The sequence below is a fragment of the Lactuca virosa genome, chromosome 3 (assembly GCF_052849685.1).
Source record: "Lactuca virosa cultivar CGN04683 chromosome 3, Lactuca_virosa_CGN04683_v6, whole genome shotgun sequence".
In the NCBI taxonomy this organism is placed as follows: Eukaryota; Viridiplantae; Streptophyta; class Magnoliopsida; order Asterales; family Asteraceae; genus Lactuca; species Lactuca virosa.
The window spans coordinates 345,092,843-345,114,438 of NC_136428.1; the positions used below are offsets into that span (position 1 = coordinate 345,092,843).

The 21,596-nt window shown below is 35.9% G+C and overlaps 1 protein-coding gene and 1 pseudogene across 2 annotated transcripts in view; both read left to right on the plus strand.

Moving 5' to 3' along the window:
- The window catches only part of LOC145167523 (putative disease resistance RPP13-like protein 1), a 260,684-nt pseudogene extending 239,558 nt beyond the window's left edge, over window positions 1-21,126 (plus strand). The window contains exons 8-9 of the transcript XR_013741209.1: window positions 18,658-19,225; window positions 20,920-21,126. The product of XR_013741209.1 is annotated as a putative disease resistance RPP13-like protein 1 (transcript). The remainder of the gene's footprint in view (window positions 1-18,657; window positions 19,226-20,919) is intronic.
- On the plus strand, window positions 17,897-18,588 carry LOC145162167 (uncharacterized). The gene is made up of 2 exons (XM_079081395.1): window positions 17,897-18,492; window positions 18,543-18,588. The coding sequence occupies exons 1-2, from the start codon at window positions 17,897-17,899 to the stop codon at window positions 18,586-18,588; spliced, it is 642 nt and encodes a 213-aa protein (XP_078937521.1).
- Window positions 21,127-21,596: the final 470 nt, after the last annotated feature.

The window sequence follows — 21,596 nt, forward strand, 5'->3', positions numbered from 1 at the left end:
ATTGGAGTTAGAGCGTTATTGGAAAACGAAACTTTTACACTAGTTGTAGATCTTTATACGTTTTTCAAGAAAATTTGCTCCAGAACACTAAAGGTGGAGGATATTAGAATCTTGTGCAAGTTAAAGTTGATTTATCCTCCAGCGTTTTTCGACATTATGATTTATTTACTTTTGCATTTACCTGATGAAGCGATTGTCAGGGGCCCGGTATTTATGAGATGGATGTATCCGTTCGAAAGGTATATGAAAAAACTAAAAAATGATGTCAGAAATAAGGCGAGGCCGGAAGGTTGTATAGTTGAAGGTTATGTTGCTGAAGAAGCTTTGTCATTTTGTTCGATGTACCTTCGAGATGTCAATCGCCTTGAAAGAAACGAAGTTCGTTGTCATTGAAAAAACAAAGTTTTGGATGTTTGAGACCAAGTGTCGACCGACGAGCGCAACGCAAATCAAACATCTTGATATAAGGGAGAAACATAATATAGAATGGTTTATATTGAATAGTTGTCAAGAAGTCAGACAATACATCGAGTAAGTGTTCTTACTTTTAATTATCTTTCATTATTTATTGTTACTTTTTTCCATTCATCAATTATATATATATATATATATATATATATATATATATATATATATATATATATATATATATATATATATATATATATATATATATATATTCATCAATATAGAAAATTCAAATCTAAACATCCTGAAAGTGACGAAAAGACCGAATTTCCCAACTGGTTTCTTGAAAAGGTAATAATAATTAACAAACAAATATCTTTGATAAATATAACGAATCAAGAATACATAACACATCAACATATGTTTAATAGGTTTATCAGATAGAAAAAGAAAACTCTCCAGAATTCCACAAAGAGTTGTCAGCCCTTTCAATGGGTTCACAAATGGATGTTTATACTTACACCGCGTGCATAGTCAACAGTGTTAGGTTTATGGTACTTAGTCGTGATGCACAACGCAAAACGCAAAACTCTGGGGTTCTAGCGGTTGGTGAGAATGGAGAGAAATATTATGGCCAGTTAGAAGAGATTATGGAGGTGCAATATCCATATGATTATTCGACTGTAATATTTCGGTGCAAGTGGTTTGATACGGGAGATATTCCTGATGATAATTTCATCAGTATCGACACAGAAAAAGAAGCGTACCAAGATGATCAAGTGTTCTACATCCGCGAGCCTGTTAATCATCGAAGAAACCAAAACAGCAACCCTCGTTGTGTCATCGAGCATGTTAATCATCGAAGTATTTGGGATCTACCATCCGACAATGCTCGTGTCCAAAATGCTTACAATGACTCTGTCCAAGATGTCGACAATGTGGAGGCCGAAAATGTTGACATAGTTCAAAACAACTCTTCATCTGGAGCTAGACTTTTTATCGACTTCGCACAATACTTTCTAAACAATGTTGATGTAGCTCAAAAGAATGCTGATTATGACGATGAAGACGAGACTGAAGTACCTCCGCCAACGGGTAGAATCAATAATGTTTCCGAGGAAGAGACTGATTATGATGATGACGATTCTGATTATGATAGTGATGAAGAAGACATTGAAGTATATGATGAAGATTCTGATTAAAAAAATCAAATGTTTTTTTTGTAATAGAAACTTTATTTGAAATGTACCTTTAATTCATATTGTTTGTCTAACTTTAATTTATGTTGTTTGTCTATATTGTATATCTTACAATTTCGCAGGGTAACTAACTTTTATTCATATTGTATTTCTATATTGTACATCTTGTAATTTATAGGCTACAGGTGAGGTTTACTTGGGCGATACTCTTTGCCATGATGGCCGATGTTATGGGGCTTGGACATGGAGGTGATGGAGTCGGGGATCCACCACCTCCGGTAGGCTTTGGTCGTGGTCAGCACGAACAGGATGGTAAGTTTTATTATGATATATTTATTATCTATTTTTATTATTTTATTATAATTTATCGTCAATAATACTTTTAATTGTATTTTTTCAGTCGAGCTTCGAAAAAAAAAGAAGGGGCATGTCAAAAAATATCGAGCTGTGAAAGTTGATACGGGCAAACAAGGGAAAGCCCGTGGATTTGCATTTCGACAGGGGGATCACATATTCCCCTTCGGGAAGCATGGTAATTGGTTCACACATGAAATTGGGAGATATTTGTGGAACAACGTCCCTTTCAACGTATCTGGTTGGGACAATGTTTCACCCGCCTTAAGGAACGCAGCAGTTGTGCATCTAAAGGTAACTTGGATACAATTTTAAGTTTAGTTGTGATTGTTATTTAATTAACTAAATTTTTTGTATTTTGCAGAATAAGTTTGATTTGGATAAGGTTAACATGGATCCGGAGCGTGCTCAATTGTTGCGGAGCATTGATTCGAGTCTTGCAAAAGTTTACAGAGGCCGAAAAAGTAAAGCTCATTCTTATTTTAAGGAAACCGGGGGGGGGGGGGGGGGGGCTGTAGATATCCCATCCGCATTAAACAACCCCCCCAAGGGTATGTCACATGAAAATTGGGCGAAGGAAGTCGAACACAGAATGTCGTGCAAAACAAGTAGTTGTAAACAGAGGGGGGTCGAGCTCGTACAGCAATGCATGTTTCAAAGAAGTAAGTTATGATATATTTAAATATTTATTTAAAGTATAAGTAATCTAATTTTTAATGTTAAATAGGATATAAGTCGAATCGAAGTTTTTCGTAAGGCTAATTCCAATTGCCAAGGGGTATTTTATAGTCCTGCAGTCGAGCAACAATACGTAAGTGGTTAATTTGTATTTTCATATAAGTGTTTATATCGTCAAGGGTATTTAGTAATCTAATTTTTATGATTTTTATTATTTTTTGAAAATACAAAATGCTTTACTCGAGGAGATCAACCAACGAACCCAAGCTACTTCTGAAGCAAGCGGTCTAACACCCACTGATATAAAAAACTGTTTTGAAAGAATATTGGGTGTTCGACGCGGACATATCAGAGGCATTGGGCGTAAACCCCCTACCGTTGTGTCCATGTACGATCAGGAACAACCAGTGACACAAGAACAACCACAATCACAGGTAATTGTTAGTTTAAGTTGAAAATTATAATGATATAATGGAAAATACAATGCTATAATGGAAAGTAGAATGTTATAATGATATATTGGTTATGATTTGATATGTTGATATTTTGTAGTTTGGTAATTTTTGGAAAGTAAATGCTATAATGGAAAGTAGAATGCTATAATGATATGTTGGTTATTGTTTGATATGCTGATATTTTGTAGTTTGGTAATTTTTGGAAAGTACAATGCTATAATGGAAAGTAGAATGGTATAATGATATGTTGGTTATGATTTGATATGTTGATATTTTGTAGTTTGGTAATATTTTGGAAAGTAAATGCTATAATGGAAAGTAGATGTATGTTTAAGTGTATTTGATATGTTGATATGTTGATATTTTGTAGAATGGTATAATTTTTGGAAATTATAATGCTATTATGATATGTTGGTAATATATTTTGTTTTCTTTGTAGTTGGAAACGCTGCAAACAATACTAAAGGACCCGGCCTATTCTGCAGCATTGCAAGAGTGGTTTCGTTCATTGCCGCCACCAAATAATGAAGGAAATGATGAGGACGAGTAGTTACTTTAGGATTTTATGAAATTTTTTGTAATTTGGAAGAATACTTTAGGTTGTGGTAATCTAATTTTTATGATTTTTATTATTTTTTGAAAATACAGAATGCTTTACTCGAGGAGATCAACCAACGAACCCAAGCTACTTCTGAAGCAAGCGGTCTAACACCCACTGATATAAAAAACTGTTTTGAAAGAATATTGGGTGTTCGACGCGGACATATCAGAGGCATTGGGCGTAAACCCCCTACCGTTGTGTCCATGTACGATCAGGAACAACCAGTGACACAAGAACAACCACAATCACAGGTAATTGTTAGTTTAAGTTGAAAATTATAATGATATAATGGAAAATACAATGCTATAATGGAAAGTAGAATGTTATAATGATATGTTGGTTATGATTTGATATGTTGATATTTTGTAGTTTGGTAATTTTTGGAAAGTAAATGCTATAATGGAAAGTAGAATGCTATAATGATATGTTGGTTATGGTTTGATATGTTGATATTTTGTAGTTTGGTAATTTTTGGAAAGTACAATGCTATAATGGAAAGTAGAATGGTATAATGATATGTTGGTTATGATTTGATATGTTGATATTTTGTAGTTTGGTAATATTTTGGAAAGTAAATGCTATAATGGAAAGTAGATGTATGTTTAAGTGTATTTGATATGTTGATATGTTGATATTTTGTAGAATGGTATAATTTTTGGAAATTATAATGCTATTATGATATGTTGGTAATATATTTTGTTTTCTTTGTAGTTGGAAACGCTGCAAACAATACTAAAGGACCCGGTCTGTTCTGCAGCATTGCAAGAGTGGTTTCGTTCATTGCCGCCACCAAATAATGAAGGAAATGATGAGGACGAGTAGTTACTTTAGGATTTTATGAAATTTTTTGTAATTTGGAAGAATACTTTAGGTTGTGGTATGGATTAATATTTTGGATTGGTTGTGTATGGTTTAATATTTCTATAAAAAGTTATCAGATTTTATAAATGTTATATTGTTTTTTATAAATTTAATGTTAAATAAACAAAAAAAAACAAAATTGTTTTTGCGGCGACATCTATATATTAGCGACAACATCCTATTAGCGGCGACGGTGTAGTATTAGCGGCAGCAAGTCAATAGCGGCGACGAGGACCCTTTAGCGGCAACCAGATGAGAATTAGCGACAACAGATCACTGGCGACACATTTGCAGCGACAAGTCGCCGCTAAAGGTATTAGCGGCGACAACGCTAATCTTTAGTGACGACACCCGTCGCCGTTATTGTCGCCGCTAAAGGTATTAGCGGCGACAACCCTAATCTTTAGCGACGACACCCGTCGCCGCTATTGCCCAGTCTTCTTGTAGTGTTACTAAAATCGTGACAGATTATAAAAACAAAACAAAAATTCAACTTATGATGAAAATGACTACATTATACAACAAATCCAATTTTTTTTTTATCAAAATATTAGAATAAGAGATATATAGATACGTGATGAAAATGACTACATTATACAACAAATCCATGTTTTTTTTATCAAAATATTAGAATAAGAGATATATATAGATACGATGCTTACCATGAAATCAAGATAGAGAGTGAGGATTACAGGTTTTCAAGGAGAGACAAAGAGGGAGTAAGAAGTGGTGTGTTAGTCATGGTGTGGTGTTGCATTCGTGGAGGTTTGTATTGGTGGAAACAATGCCATAGGTTTTCTGAATGGCGACGTGCGATGATGGTGTAGTTGTTAGTGGTCGTTGCCGGAATCCTGGGGTGGGTGAGGCATCATTGAAGCCGACTTTGTCTTAGCTGAAGCAAAGCCGAAGAAATCGTGGTTACGACTGTGGAGGTTGATAGTGGTAATGAAGGAGGAGGAGGGGACCAGTAGAGAAGCAGAGAAGACGACTTCATAGAGTTTTACACTTGACCGATTCAATTGGCAAAACATGAACAATAACGTTTCAACTTTGACTATTGACCAGTTCAATTTAAAGATGAGAGCAGGAGTGTCACACCCCCAAACCACAACGGCGGAAACATTCGGGGGCAGAGGACTTTAGGTAAGTATCACAACACATGCAATATAGTAATCAAAGTACAAACAACCATTGCATTAATAAGTATAAGTTTTACATAAGTGTTCAAACATTACATATTTAAACACTAAAGTAGGTACAGTAGAAGACAAGAGTCATGGTATGGTACTAGGTAGTCTTCTCAAAAGCTTCCGGAGTGTACCTGTCTACTGGATTCCTGAGAATACAAGTTATTTGGAAAGAGTAGATCAGCATTTAAGCTGGTGAGTTCATAAGTATTTTAGTTCTGTTAAGTATACCCTAAGTTCTTTGAATAAGTTCACTGGTTTCTCCAGGAAATCCTATATTTCCTGAGGTGCTTAACTGATAGCCTCAATAGTTTCCCTCTGTAATTACTTAGTTTATACTTATTATATATAACCCAATATCGAATGGACAGTTAAATGGGTGTATCTGCCCTAAGCCCACAACCAAACCAGCAGGAAGTAGGGCGGAAGTCACACATTTCACTGTCAAGCGGATATTACTTATGTATAACTATGATGTAGAAACTAAGGAATTATAGAATTAACCACTAAAGGTCTTTTATGTTATACTAGTTTACAGATATTAAATGACTAAGTTCCATTTGATAAGTAATTTAATTCCATAAACAGTTTCATTTGTAAAAGTGGTTTAATCCATAAACTGTTTCCTTTGTAAAAGTGGTTTAATCCCATAAACCGTTTCCTTTGTAAATGTGGTTTAATCCCATAAACCGTTTCATTTGTAAAAGTATTCTTAGTTTTATCCGTTCCACAGTAAAACATTAGTATTAATCCTGGAAAATATTATATTATCCATAATACTGCCTTGTGGTTTTAAATGTTCAAAACCAGAAGTACAAGTATATTTACCATACTTGATTTCATGATACGTAGCTTTTACTGTAAGTAAAAACTACAGAAGGTATATTTGGTCGGGATGTAATTATCTTTTCTTACTGTTTTAAGAGAAGTATATTACTTAGTAATTCACTCGTTGTTTTATCCATGTGAGTTCTATTAACCATACTAATATGACGGATATGCCTGCGGCGACGTTCTTCAGGCGTCGGAATGGAATGATATTTGACACCCTAGGCCTGCCGGCCAAACTGTAGCGAACAGTAGAGGTGCGGGATTGTCAGTCCTATATAGATCTATACACAAATTCACACTCTCCCTACAAGAGATTCTGGCTAATAGTTCAGGACTTAAAAGGTCGTACTTAGATAAGTACACCGTGAACGGTCTCACAAATTTATTGTTTCAACGAGATTTACGATGTATTATTATTACCCTGTGAATGCTAACTCTAGTACTTTGTTTCGTACCCTCGGTTAATGCAAACCCGGTATGATGTATTATTACCTCGTGTTTGCTAACTCGGGCACTCTGTATAGTACCTTTGCTAATGCAAACCCGGTATTATGTATTATTACCTCGTGTTTGCTAACTCTGTTACTCTGTATAGTACCATTGCTAATGCAAACCCGGTATTGTGTATTATTACCCTGTGTTTGCTAACCGTGGTACTCTGTATAGTACCTTTGTTAATGCAAACCCGGTATGATGCATTTTTACTTCTTTAATATGTTGTTCATATATTAAAGGTATTATACATATCCTGGTATATTTAAATGAATTTTTGGTAATTTCCTTGGAAAGTATTCAATCGTGAATCATACTTGTATATTTAGTTTTGAATCATAAATTATACCTATTATAATTTATATGTTCTATCTGATTAGCATGATTTCTCATGGATGAACACCTTTGCTCAGCCTGATACAAAGGTATTGATACCAAAAAGAGTAACCTTTTATACTCATATATGTATAATATATATATATATATATATATATATATATATATATATATAATTAAGAAGGAAACGACCTTCGGACAAATAACACCACCTTAATTCCACATCCAAACAAGGAAAAGGAATTAAGATAATTCATTAGTCCTAAGTCCTTCAAATCTTATTTATATATCTATACATATATAAACATGATTTTGGCAATTATAATTTGAAATAGTTTATAAAACATTTTTCAAAGAATTTAACAGAGTTTACATGACTTTAAAGGTTTAACATGGCTTTAAGTCATTTTGGAAGTATTTCGTAATTATTAAAAATATACGAAAAGCCTTTGTGTGATTTTTATCACATAATTATTAACACAATTTATATTGTGTTAAACTTGTATTCTCCCCCTAAAAAGCATTTAAAAACAATTAAAAATGTAAATTATAGGGGTATGAACTCACTTTGATAAGCGGTGATTCGGGCAGCGTTTCGTTTCCCGGAAGGAGTTTATTTGACGAAAAACCGACTCAAATCGGGCAGAGTTTCGACAGGAGAGAGGATAACTTCTCGAGAATTCCGGGCCTCCGGGGCTTGCTTCGGGCTTTAGACACGATATCGGGGCCTTGGGGGGTCGTGAGAAAGTCGAGGGGGGTGAAAATGTGAATTTTGATGAGTTTTGGGGTGAAAAACTCCTTCCATCCGAGAAGGCTCGCACCCTTTATATAGGGGTGCGAGGGTTCGGCCGAAGCAGCTTAGTCATCGGACAGGTGGCGAGGCGAGGGAAGAGTCAGCAGCCACGCGTCGGTCAGCAGCGAAGGACACCTGCGAGGCTCGGACAGATGGGGTCTTCGGATTGGGCTAGGCTTCGGTCCAATAGGAGGAGTACACGCATGCGAAGGGGTGTCCGAGGAGCATCTCCGGGGTGTCTCTGGCGAGTGCTGTCCGAAGCTTAGTGGACCGCGGAGTTGGTCCAATCAGAAGACGACACGCGAAGCTCGGTCCTATCAGGAGGTGCCACGTGGAGGCCTCGCATGCGAGGGATGACGTGTCCGAGGTGACTCAGCGAAATTTCCCGTTTTTCCACATTTTCTTGATTTTTGTGCCAAAAACTTGCGAAAATTATAACTTTCGCATACGAGCTCCGTTTTTGGCGTTCTTTATATGCACGCATAGGTAAAATCATACTCTACGACTTTCGTTTAGACTTCGTCGGCTAATTTTGAATTTATTTTTAATATTATTATTTTAAACAGATCGGGATGGGAACCCGTTAAAAATTCATAACTTCTTCATCCGACGTCCGTTTTCGTCTGTCTTTTTACCGTTGTGCTACTTTTGACGAGACCTTCGATTCTCGTTTAAGTTGCGTCGGCTAAATATTGATCGATTTATATTTCGAATTTTTAGCTGTCTACTGCTAAACCGAAACTTTGAAAAATCATAACTTCCTCATACGAAGTCAGATTTTTACGTTCTTTTTATGAACGTTCTCGGTTTAACATATTCTACAACTTTCATTTAGATTGTTAAGGCTAAAAATCCTTTTATCGAAAATTCGCTTTTTACACTGAACAGTGTTTTGCCGGTTTTACCGCGGATTTTCGATTGGTCATAACTTCTTCGTTATAACTCGGATTTCAGTGTTCTTTATGTTTTTGGAAACCTTGTTACAAACTCTACCACTTGGTTCATCCCAATTACAATTATTGATCAATTTATGTTTGACCAAAATTTGACTGGTGTCACATTATCCCCCCGTTAGAGGGAATTTCGTCCCGAAATTAAGTCTAAAGTGATACTCATGGACTAGGTCTAATCTTTCCTTTCCCAAGTGAATTCAGGTCCTTGGTTTGTAATCCAGTGAACCTTCACTAACGGGATGAGACTTAGCGTGGTTCTTTAGATTTCCCTATCCATGGTTTTTATTGGTTCTACTACAGAGTGTAGACTTTTATTTAACTTGATTTCATCGAGTGAAATAACAAGTGTTTTAGCGGGTAGACACCTCTTTAGATTAGATTTGTGAAAGATGGGATGAATGTTATTAAGTTTTTGGTGGTAGTTTAAGTTTAAAAGTACAAGACCGATTCTGGTAAGAACCTCAAATGGTCCTATGTACTTTGAGTTTTGTATTTCACGCTTTCTCAAGCGCATCTTGTCCTTCCTAAGTGAGACCTTCATATGACAAGGTCATCAATCCTGGAATTCCAAGGGTTTTCTTTTATCGAAGTCGTAGCTTCTCTGGTTAACTCTGGAAGCTTTATGTCGCTTCCTGATTCGTATTTTGTTTTTGGTAGTTTCTCTGATGAATTCCAGATCAGCGAGGATGATGTGTGGAAATTGGATCTCTAGCTAGTTGCGTATTACCTACTTTAGTCCAGTGCAGATAAAATCTGCACTTGTGACCACAGAAGGTTTCGAATGGATGCAACTTGAATGCTAGCGTGATAAAGGACTCAAATAAATGGTAAATGGATATCCCATTCTTTACCATAGTCGATCCCATAGAATCATGACTACTCTGGTTCCTAGAGGTTTTTGAGTGACGGCCTGAATTGGGAGATGATTCTATTATTTCAGTGGAGATAACAGATATTGGCATACCGTGCACTCACATGATCTAGTTATCTTCTCTACTTGCCACATTTTCAGGTTTCAAGGCTTCCTGTTGAGCCTCCTTACTTTGTGTGGAGAGATTTGAAAGGGTTATCATAGTCCATGATTGGCACTATGACCTGGGTACTCTTTTCGACTTAGGGTGTCAGCTACTATATTGGCTTTGTCGAGATGATAACGAATTTCAAATTCGTAGTCATTTAGTAGTTCGACCCACTGTCGTGGTCTCATGTTGAATTCCACCTGGTAGAATACATGATGCTGGTTTTTGCTTTGAAGTTCATGATCAGACTCATACTTGGCTCATCCACCATCACCTCGTGTATACAAGTCGTATATAATTTAGATTTCACAAAACGTTCGGATGGGTGACTCTGCCCCAGGTCCACAACCAAACAAGGAACAGGAGATAGGGCGGAATCACACATCCTTAATCTTGTTAAGTCTAACTTATATACCACTCTCGTGTATACACTTAGCAGCGATAGATTAACCTAATGAGTTCTTAGTCTCTATTCTTGAATTTGACCTGCGGTATAATGATTTTCCTACGAGATCTATTGAGGTACTTCGGTAGTTACTAACTTCTAAGACTACTTCGGTGCTTTTTGTTTAAAGTTTCTTGTCTACTGAGTAGGCTAGAATGGCGTGGTATTCTTCGCATGGGTACTTCTGAAGTTTTGAAATGAGAGACAACCTAAGGGTTTTACGTTAATGATTGGAAGAATTTCATCTTACGGCTGATTAAGGAAAAAGTTCTCTTATACAGCATAAGAATTTTCACATGGTAAGGGCCAGGCCAAACCATGTCGAATGAGGATGTCGGAATTTTCTCGATGAAATAGATATTAAGTCGTTCTGGGACTAATGATTACTAGAATGATATCCTATGTACCTAAGTTTTCAGCGCTTCTAGTTTTATTCTGTTATTATCACTACGAACCCCCTTTTGATTCGAAATTGGCGGGTACTACCAATACAAGGGTTTTGATAATTTGAAATTATGAACTTTCATGAAACGATCCTTACTAGGTCTCTCTATAATCGCTTGGTGTATACAAGTCATGTATAATTAAGATTGGTAAGACCTTTGACTGAGCAACCCTGCCCTAAATCCACAACCAAACAAGGAACAGGAAATGAGGCGGGATTACTCACTCTAAGTCTACAAATCTTAATTATAAATGACTCTTATGTATACACTAAGTCATCATAGCTTACCTGTTAGGGTTTCAAATTTTATATTATTGTTGTGATTTAATTTGAACGAGAGAGTAATCATAATTATAGATAATTATCGGGGTTTGGAAGCGTACCAAAATATAGCAGGGTTCTTTAATGCTTTCCCATGTATTGGGATTAAAATCCTCCTGCTCCCCCGTCGTTCTTCTCTGTTGGACAGTCCCTCTTATAATGTCCTATTTCACCACAAAGGTGACATATGGGAATGGTTCCAACATCGGTAGTTGAAGTGATGAACTCGAACGGAGTTCTACAGATGCGGGCGGTATGCCCCTTTATGTTGCATCAATTGCAATGCAGCTCTCGAAAAACTCCTTGATGATGGTAGTTGCACTTGCTGTAGTGTGGGAGGTTTCCTAAGTACGGCTTGGTTGGTGATAGAATAACAGGGCTGATGGGGGTATTGACTGCCCCTGTTTTTTTGCTCTCTGTTAGGTTCTTGAGTTGAACAACTCCCTTCTTTGTTCTCGAACTTTCGTTTCAAGATATTAGGCTGAAGGTTCAAGGTGTCCTTACAAGTAGGTGCTTGTTGCTGTACTTGGCCATCACCACGATCGGGGTTACCGATAACATTACTACTAACATTTGCATTGTTAGCATTAAGGTGTGCCATGACAGCTGTTACAGCTGCTGTGATCGCAGCTTGAAACGTAGCCGCATCTATATGAAGGATTGATGTTTCGCTGGTGGGTTGGTTACATTTCTTTGGAGGCATGATTCTGTTACATGATAAGAAAATGAGCTCGTGAGCGACTATCGTATCTCTAGATGTATTCTAACCATTTGTATCTATGTATTAATCTTTTGTTTTGTTATATTGTTCTCAATGATTCGACCCGCATCCCTATGATGCAGTCCTGGTAAGGAACAGAAATAAGTTTCTAGAATGGTTAGGAACCGAGTATCATCCGAACTAAGTTACCTTCGTTTGGTGGATATCGTTTCCCAATTTTCGAAATTATTCGAAAACAATTCATAACAGTGTCTACATAAAATAGACTTATGAATTTGGGAAGTAATCACTATCAATTAAGATTCCGTGATATGACTTATTGTTATTAGCCGTGACAGGAAAAGAGGATAAGCTCCAAACCTAATGTGAGTAATGTGTCTACATAAAATAGACTTATGAATTTGGGAAGTAATCACTATCAATTAAGATTCCGTGATATGACTTATTGTTATTAGCCGTGACAGGAAAAGAGGATAAGCTCCAAACCTAATGTGAGTAATGAAATCACTAACTCACTAGGTTGAACCGATTTACTAGTTATTACTTAGATGAAAAGGTGCTCGAACACTTCACATGAATCATGCGTGCTTTTCCTTTGTTCTCTGTTCTATTCTGGGTGGTAATGATTTGTTCTCTCCTGGTATCTATAGGGTGTCCTTCTCCTCTGTAGGTATATTGAATTCCCGGGCTGTCTTACTTCCGATTCTGACACTGATCCCCATTACTTCGAAATGAAGATTTTGAATCTCGGAAGTTCATGCGAATCTCTCATTGGCGTCCTTAATAAGGTAAGGGCACTAGATGATTTCTATAGTTTATGTACTTCTCATATGTTTCTTTTTCAGAATTCTCCTAATGAAATTCTGTTGGATCCTCCTTGACTCTTCTATTGATTGCTGGAGTAACTATGTTCATCTAACGGGTTTATACGAGAATGGGAATGTCTAAAGAATCTATGAGAAAATTTGAATTTTTACGAAGGTGATTCTTTCTGGTCCTTCTATAATCACATGGTGTGTACCGATTATATATAATCCAGATCAAATAGACCTTTGAATAAGTAATCCTACTCTAAAACCACATCCAAACGAGGAAAAGGAAGTAGAGTGAAAATCACATATTCTAAGTCTATAAAATCTCGGCTATATATAACCTTAACGTATCCACTTAGTAATTATAGACTTATCAGAAAAGATCTTTTTAACATTTTCCCAAAGGTATGTAACATACCTCCATGTTATTTTAGTTATGAGTTTGATTCTTGGACTTCTAGATACAAGAACTTAACAAGTTTTCAGTTTTCTTGTTATAGCATCCTAAAATACTCCCATAGTATTTTAGTCTTTAGTTCTAGAATTCTTCTGGTACTTAGGTAAGTTTTAGACCAGTTGCAACACTACAATCACTTCCCAAACACGTGCTGGTCATATCTCGGATGAATATAGTTGATCAGGCTATATTGATCCCAGATATGATTACATCACTGTCTAGGTTTAACGGCAATGTCCAACATCCAAATACTTTTGTTTTGTTCTTCTTGTGATACTCATTCTAGTATATATACTATGCATGTACTTACACTTTTATAAAATATTAATATATTTTTAAAGTATAACTCTTGGTCAGAGTGTTTTTATCCCAATGGGTTTATAGTTGTATATCTTTTATGACTGATATACTGAGTTCACTATAAACACTGCTCTGATACCAATCTGTCACACCCCCAAACCAGAACGGCGGAAACATTCGGGGGCGGAGAACTTTAGGTAAGTATCACAACACATGCAATATAGTAATCAAAGTACAAACAACCATTTCATTAATAAGTATAAGTTTTACATAAGTGTTCAAAAATTACATATTCAAACACTAAAGTAGGTACAGTAGAAGACAAGAGTCGCGGTATGGTACTAGGTAGTCTTCTCAAAAGCTTCCGGAGTGTACCTGTCTACTGGATTCCTGAGAATACAAGTTATTTGGAAAGAGTAGATCAGCATTTAAGCTGGTGAGTTCATAAGTATTTTAGTTCTGTTAAGTATACCCTAAGTTCTTTGAATAAGTTCACTGGTTTCTCCAGGAAATCCTATATTTCCTGAGGTGCTTAACTGATAGCCTCAATAGTTTCCCTCTGTAATTACTTAGTTTATACTTATTATATATAACCCAATATCGAATGGACAGTTAAATGGGTGTATCTGCCCTAAGCCCACAACCAAACCAGCAGGAAGTAGGGCGGAAGTCACACATTTCACTGTCAAGCGGATATTACTTATGTATAACTATGATGTAGAAACTAAGGAATTATAGAATTAACCACTAAAGGTCTTTTATGTTATACTAGTTTACAGATATTAAATGACTAAGTTCCATTTGATAAGTAATTTAATTCCATAAACAGTTTCATTTGTAAAAGTGGTTTAATCCATAAACTGTTTCCTTTGTAAAAGTGGTTTAATCCCATAAACCGTTTCCTTTGTAAATGTGGTTTAATCCCATAAACCGTTTCATTTGTAAAAGTATTCTTAGTTTTATCCGTTCCACAGTAAAACATTAGTATTAATCCTGGAAAATATTATATTATCCATAATACTGCCTTGTGGTTTTAAATGTTCAAAACCAGAAGTACAAGTATATTTACCATACTTGATTTCATGATACGTAGCTTTTACTGTAAGTAAAAACTACAGAAGGTATATTTGGTCGGGATGTAATTATCTTTTCTTACTGTTTTAAGAGAAGTATATTACTTAGTAATTCACTCGTTGTTTTATCCATGTGAGTTCTATTAACCATACTAATATGACGGATATGCCTGCGGCGACGTTCTTCAGGCGTCAGAATGGAATGATATTTGACACCCTAGGCCTGCCGGCCAAACTGTAGCGAACAGTAGAGGTGCGGGATTGTCAGTCCTATATAGATCTATACACAAATTCACACTCTCCCTACAAGAGATTCTGGCTAATAGTTCAGGACTTAAAAGGTCGTACTTAGATAAGTACACCGTGAACGGTCTCACAAATTTATTGTTTCAACGAGATTTACGATGTATTATTATTACCCTGTGAATGCTAACTCTAGTACTTTGTTTCGTACCCTCGGTTAATGCAAACCCGGTATGATGTATTATTACCTCGTGTTTGCTAACTCGGGCACTCTGTATAGTACCTTTGCTAATGCAAACCCGGTATTATGTATTATTACCTCATGTTTGCTAACTCTGTTACTCTGTATAGTACCATTGCTAATGCAAACCCGGTATTGTGTATTATTACCCTGTGTTTGCTAACCGTGGTACTCTGTATAGTACCTTTGTTAATGCAAACCCGGTATGATGCATTTTTACTTCTTTAATATGTTGTTCATGTATTAAAGGTATTATACATATCCTGGTATATTTAAATGAATTTTTGGTAATTTCCTTGGAAAGTATTCAATCGTGAATCATACTTGTATATTTAGTTTTGAATCATAAATTATACCTATTATAATTTATATGTTCTATCTGATTAGCATGATTTCTCATGGATGAACACCTTTGCTCAGCCTGATACAAAGGTATTGATACCAAAAAGAGTAACCTTTTATACTCATATATGTATAATATATATATATATATATATATATATATATATATATATATATATATATATATATATAATTAAGAAGGAAACGACCTTCGGACAAATAACACCACCTTAATTCCACATCCAAACAAGGAAAAGGAATTAAGATAATTCATTAGTCCTAAGTCCTTCAAATCTTATTTATATATCTATACATATATAAACATGATTTTGGCAATTATAATTTGAAATAGTTTATAAAACATTTTTCAAAGAATTTAACAGAGTTTACATGACTTTAAAGGTTTAACATGACTTTAAGTCATTTTGGAAGTATTTCGTAATTATTAAAAATATACGAAAAGCCTTTGTGTGATTTTTATCACATAATTATTAACACAATTTATATTGTGTTAAACTTGTATTCTCCCCCTAAAAAGCATTTAAAAACAATTAAAAATGTAAATTATAGGGGTATGAACTCACTTTGATAAGCGGTGATTCGGGCAGCGTTTCGTTTCCCGGAAGGAGTTTATTTGACGAAAAACCGACTCAAATCGGGCAGAGTTTCGACAGGAGAGAGGATAACTTCTCGAGAATTCCGGGCCTCCGGGGCTTGCTTCGGGCTTTAGACACGATATCGGGGCCTTGGGGGGTCGTGAGAAAGTCGAGGGGGTGAAAATGTGAATTTTGATGAGTTTTGGGGTGAAAAACTCCTTCCATCCGAGAAGGCTCGCACCCTTTATATAGGGGTGCGAGGGTTCGGCCGAAGCAGCTTAGTCATCGGACAGGTGGCGAGGCGAGGGAAGAGTCAGCAGTCACGCGTCGGTCAGCAGCAAAGGACACCTGCGAGGCTCGGACAGATGGGGTCTTCGGATTGGGCTAGGCTTCGGTCCAATAGGAGGAGTACACGCATGCGAAGGGGTGTCCGAGGAGCATCTCCGGGGTGTCTCTTGCGAGTGTTGTCCGAAGCTTAGTGGACCGCGGAGTTGGTCCAATCAGAAGACGACACGCGAAGCTCGGTCCTATCAGGAGGTGCCACGTGGAGGCCTCGCATGCGAGGGATGACGTGTCCGAGGTGACTCAATGAAATTTCCCGGTTTTCCACATTTTCTTGATTTTCGTGCCAAAAACTTGCAAAAATTATAACTTTCGCATACGAGCTCCGTTTTTGGCATTCTTTATATGCACGCATAGGTAAAATCATACTCTACGACTTTCGTTTAGACTTCGTCGGCTAATTTTGAATTTATTTTTAATATTATTATTTTAAACAGACCGGGACGGGAACCCGTTAAAAATTCATAACTTCTTCATCCGACGTCCGTTTTCGTCTGTCTTTTTACCGTTGTGCTACTTTTGACGAGACCTTCGATTCTCGTTTAAGTTGCGTCGGCTAAATATCGATCGATTTATATTTCGAATTTTTAGCTGTCTACTGCTAAACCGAAACTTTGAAAAATCATAACTTCCTCATACAAAGTCAGATTTTTACGTTCTTTTTATGAACGTTCTCGGTTTAACATATTCTACAACTTTCATTTAGATTGTTAAGGCTAAAAATCCTTTTATCGAAAATTCGTTTTTTACACTGAACAGTGTTTTGCCGGTTTTACCGTGGATTTTCGATTGGTCATAACTTCTTCGTTATAACTCGGTTTTCAGTGTTCTTTATGTTTTTGGAAACCTTGTTACAAACTCTACCACTTGGTTCATCCCAATTACAATTATTGATCAATTTATTTTTGACCAAAATTTGACTGGTGTCACAAGGAGACCTATTCAAAACGTGTCTAATTCAATAACCTTGTTGACCAGATAAGATTAAGTAATTTTTAATGCATAAACCGATTGTAAGCAGTGCAATAAAACTTGTACCTATATATATATATATATATATATATATATATATATATATATATATATATATATATATATATATATATATATATATTGGTTCAAATGTTTTCTCTCATCTATTGTGTGTTAGAATGCACCAATAAGAATTTAGTAAAATTTATATATATATAAAAAGCCTCATAGTGAAGCCTCATAGTGATAATCTAAAAAGCCTTGGAATTGTGTCATATGGAGGTATAGAGTTTCCAAGTTGGGTTGGGGATCCTTCCTTTGGTCGGCTGACTCGTGTTTCGATAAGTGGTTGTAAAAACTGTACATCTCTGGCGTCACTTGGGCAGTTACCATTACTTAAGAAGTTGGTTATCAAAGGGATGGATGGGGTAAAAGTTGTGGGTTCAGAGTTGCTTGGGACTGGTCTTGCATTCCCTTCACTTGAAAATCTAAGTTTTGAAGATATGAAAGGGTGGGAGGCATGGTCAACCAGTAGTGGGATACTTGTGGACACATCATTTCCATGCCTTCAAACACTTTGGTTAAAAGGTTGTCCTAATTTGGTTAGAATCTCACTTGAAATGTTACCTTCACTAAGGGTTCTAGGAATTCATGGTTGTGGTCATGAGGTGTTAAGAAGTTTGATTGGTGTAGCTTCATCGATCACCAATTTGTATATAAGTTATATTTCAGGACTTAACGATCAGGTGTGGGGAGGTGTTATAGAGTATCTTGGGGCAGTTGAAGTAGTAATCATTGAAAATTGTAATGAAATAAGTTATTTGTGGGAATCTGAAGCAAAAGCAAGTAAGGTTCTTGTGAATTTAAGGAAGTTGGAAGTAAACTATTGTTCAAATTTAGTGAGTTTAGGAGAGAAAGAGGATGATAATTGTGCGGGCAACCTAACATCTCTTGCGAGCTTGACCTTAGGGGGTTGTCACAGCTTAGATCATTGCATCTGTCCAAATAGCGTCAAGTTACTTTGCATCTGGGGTTGTTATAAATTTTTTGAAAATGGGTTGGTAGGAGCACAGGAGAAGCCTCTGATCAACTCAAACATACGCATGCTTGAATCTCTAAATATAAGAGATTGGCTAAATCTGAAATTGATCACTGAATTGAGTTCCTTCAATCACCTCAGGCAACTCTTAATTGTCAATTGTCCAAAGATGGAGTCATTTCCTGACCACGAGTTGCCGAATCTCATGGTGTTAATAAAATTGGAAATACTAGGTTGTGAAAGCATGGATGCTTCCTTTCCTCGTGGGCTTTGGCCTCCACAATTGTCTTCTCTTAAAATAGGGGGGGTGATGAAGCCCATTTTAGAGTGGGGCCCACAAACTTTTCCAACATCACTTGTTCACCTAGCATTATATGGCAGACCATATGATTATGTGAGTAATTTCAGTCAGTTGTCCCATCTTCTTCCTTCATCTCTTACTTCTCTTGAAATACATGGATTCGATAAAGTGGAATCAGTTTCAATGGGACTCCAACACCTCACCTCCCTCCAGCATCTCTCCATTGGCCACTGCCCAAGGTTGATAGATCTACCAGAAATGTTGCTGCCTTCACTCTTGAGCTTGGCAATTGTTGGATGCCCAAATCTGAAAGAAAGGAGTAGTAAAAGAGGCTCCTACTGGCCCCTCGTCTCGCGTATCCCCTGCTGCATTGACATCTCGTGAGGAGTTGCAAAGTTAATCTAGAAGGTATGCTTCTCCCTCTGCCTTTGATAAATTATAAATAATAAATATAATAATTGATTTTCCTTTCATTCAATCAACAAAATGCAAGTATTATCTTTACTATTATATAAAGCATTTTAAACATTTCTTGATATTTAAGAGGTGTCACTCCTACTTCCTGTACAATCAACTTATGCTTACCATTCAATACACATATTACATTTCCGTTTCAGAAACTAATCACATTAAACATTAATGCTTCATAAATAATCAAACGATACTCTTCAATCAATTAAATGACTTTCCTTCTTTATTCTCCCAATCACGCGTTGTTATCTCCAACCTTCCCCCATTAAACTCACACTCGGTTTATCTAGCCATTTCAATTTCAAAATTTGAATCCTCAAATCTCATGTTCTCTGTTTACAAAGTTCCAAGGAATATGAACACATAATAAAAAAATTTATGGCTTAGGTAAAATTTCTACAATATTCTGTCTTTGAATGTTGCTTTTTTTCTTACCATAGACCTAATTGGATTTCTTGTTAAAATAATGTGCCCTCAATGGAAATAATGGTAATTTTGGGTCTATCTTCTCCACATCCTGATCACATTATTAAACGCCACCATGGTAATCCTCCATTCCATTTCTCTCTATAAATTTTCTTCTTTGAACCACGATTTTAGGGTTTTAGATGCGGCCTCATCTGCCAAGCATGTCAAAGAAAGCATGTCAATAAAAATTGGTGAACACGGGGGGCATAGTCAAAATTTTATATTTTTGGGCCTAATATATATAAAATTAAAGTATAGGGACTACTTCTGCCAAAAAAATCAGAAGGGGGCACAGCCCCCCCTAGTATCAACATAAGCATGTATATAATACAAAAAAATGTTTCGTGTCAATATATGGTTGTAAACATGGGCAAGCAGTTTTATAGCTTTATTAACTCATCTTTCTTTCTAAAATTTGGCAGGCCACTTTAATTGAGAAATTAAAATCACTTTCAATGGGACTCCAACACCTCACTTCCCAAACATGATGATACAAAAAAAAAGGGGGTAGGCCCCTCCCTCTGCCTTTGACTTCTTTTGGTTTATATACACATAAATCTAATAATACATTTTGCTTGCACTATATAAGCAGACCCAAGAAATTTTCTGTTTATCAATTTTTTTTGTCTTAATATCAGGAAGTTCGTTTGTTAAAAAATATAATTTAATTGTGAACATGGAAAGACTATGATGGATTGCAAAATATTAGAACAAAATGATCAACAAGTTAAGTAGATTTGAAATTTCGTTTGTGAAATTGGAATGATTTGGAATTACTCATGAAAAACCAACTTTTACTCTTGTGAAGTTGATGGGACAGATTAAATCTGGTACACTTATTAGTATTATCAATTATTATTCACAATAATAATACTTAGCTCCTTTATTGGAATATCATGTACTTTTTCTGAGATTAGACCATTTCATGTTTGTCGGGTGGAAAATGAGATGATATGCATCATATATATTCAGTGTAGATCTACCAAAGTTCAAGTAAATAAATATTCATGATTTACGTGTCACATCATCCCATTTGCATTTAAAAGGAACTTTTAATTTTCATGACTCAAGGTATTCTAAAGATTTCATAAATATGTGAGACTTGTTTAAGATTAACATTTTAATTTTCTGGTTCTGATTTTTGTTTTAACTTTCAAGTGCAGACAAGTGTGAGCAGAAACCGACATATCCCTGCTATCAGCATATGCTTCTCCACAAGTACATAAATCAACTTTCAAGAGGTGATCCAGATATTTTGTTCACCGTCAACGAGTTGTATATGAAATATTAGAAGCTCATCTATATGTGTATATAAAGGAAAAATACATAAATAAAAGGAGATTTATTAATTGTATATATTTAACAAAGTAGAAAGGAGAAATTATTTTTATTACCATTTATTTGCAAGAGTTTTTCAAATTAACAGAGTGAGTTGTATTTGAATGCTGAAGGCGGATGAGTTTTGAGGTGCTCTCTCTTCGTTTTTCTTTTGGTTTAGTAGTTCATCGAGCTTCCCTCTTTATATTTATTTTAGTTACAACTTTTAGCTACCTGTTTTTTTCACTTTACAAATGTTTATCTAAAGAGGGAACTAACCAGGAGTATATCCATGTGATTTGACACATGGTCAGGGATTGATAACGTAGGATGAGAGACTTGAAATTTTCGTAGCATGCTTGTTAATTTGCCTACAAGGTTGGGTTTTTAATTTAACCAACTATAGCATTGTACTTTAAAATTTTATTTCTTATCAGGTCAATACTTCTAAAAGTTACTATAATAACAAATTAACGAAAGTACGTTGCTATTTTTATTTGGACAAAACACTGCTACAACTGAA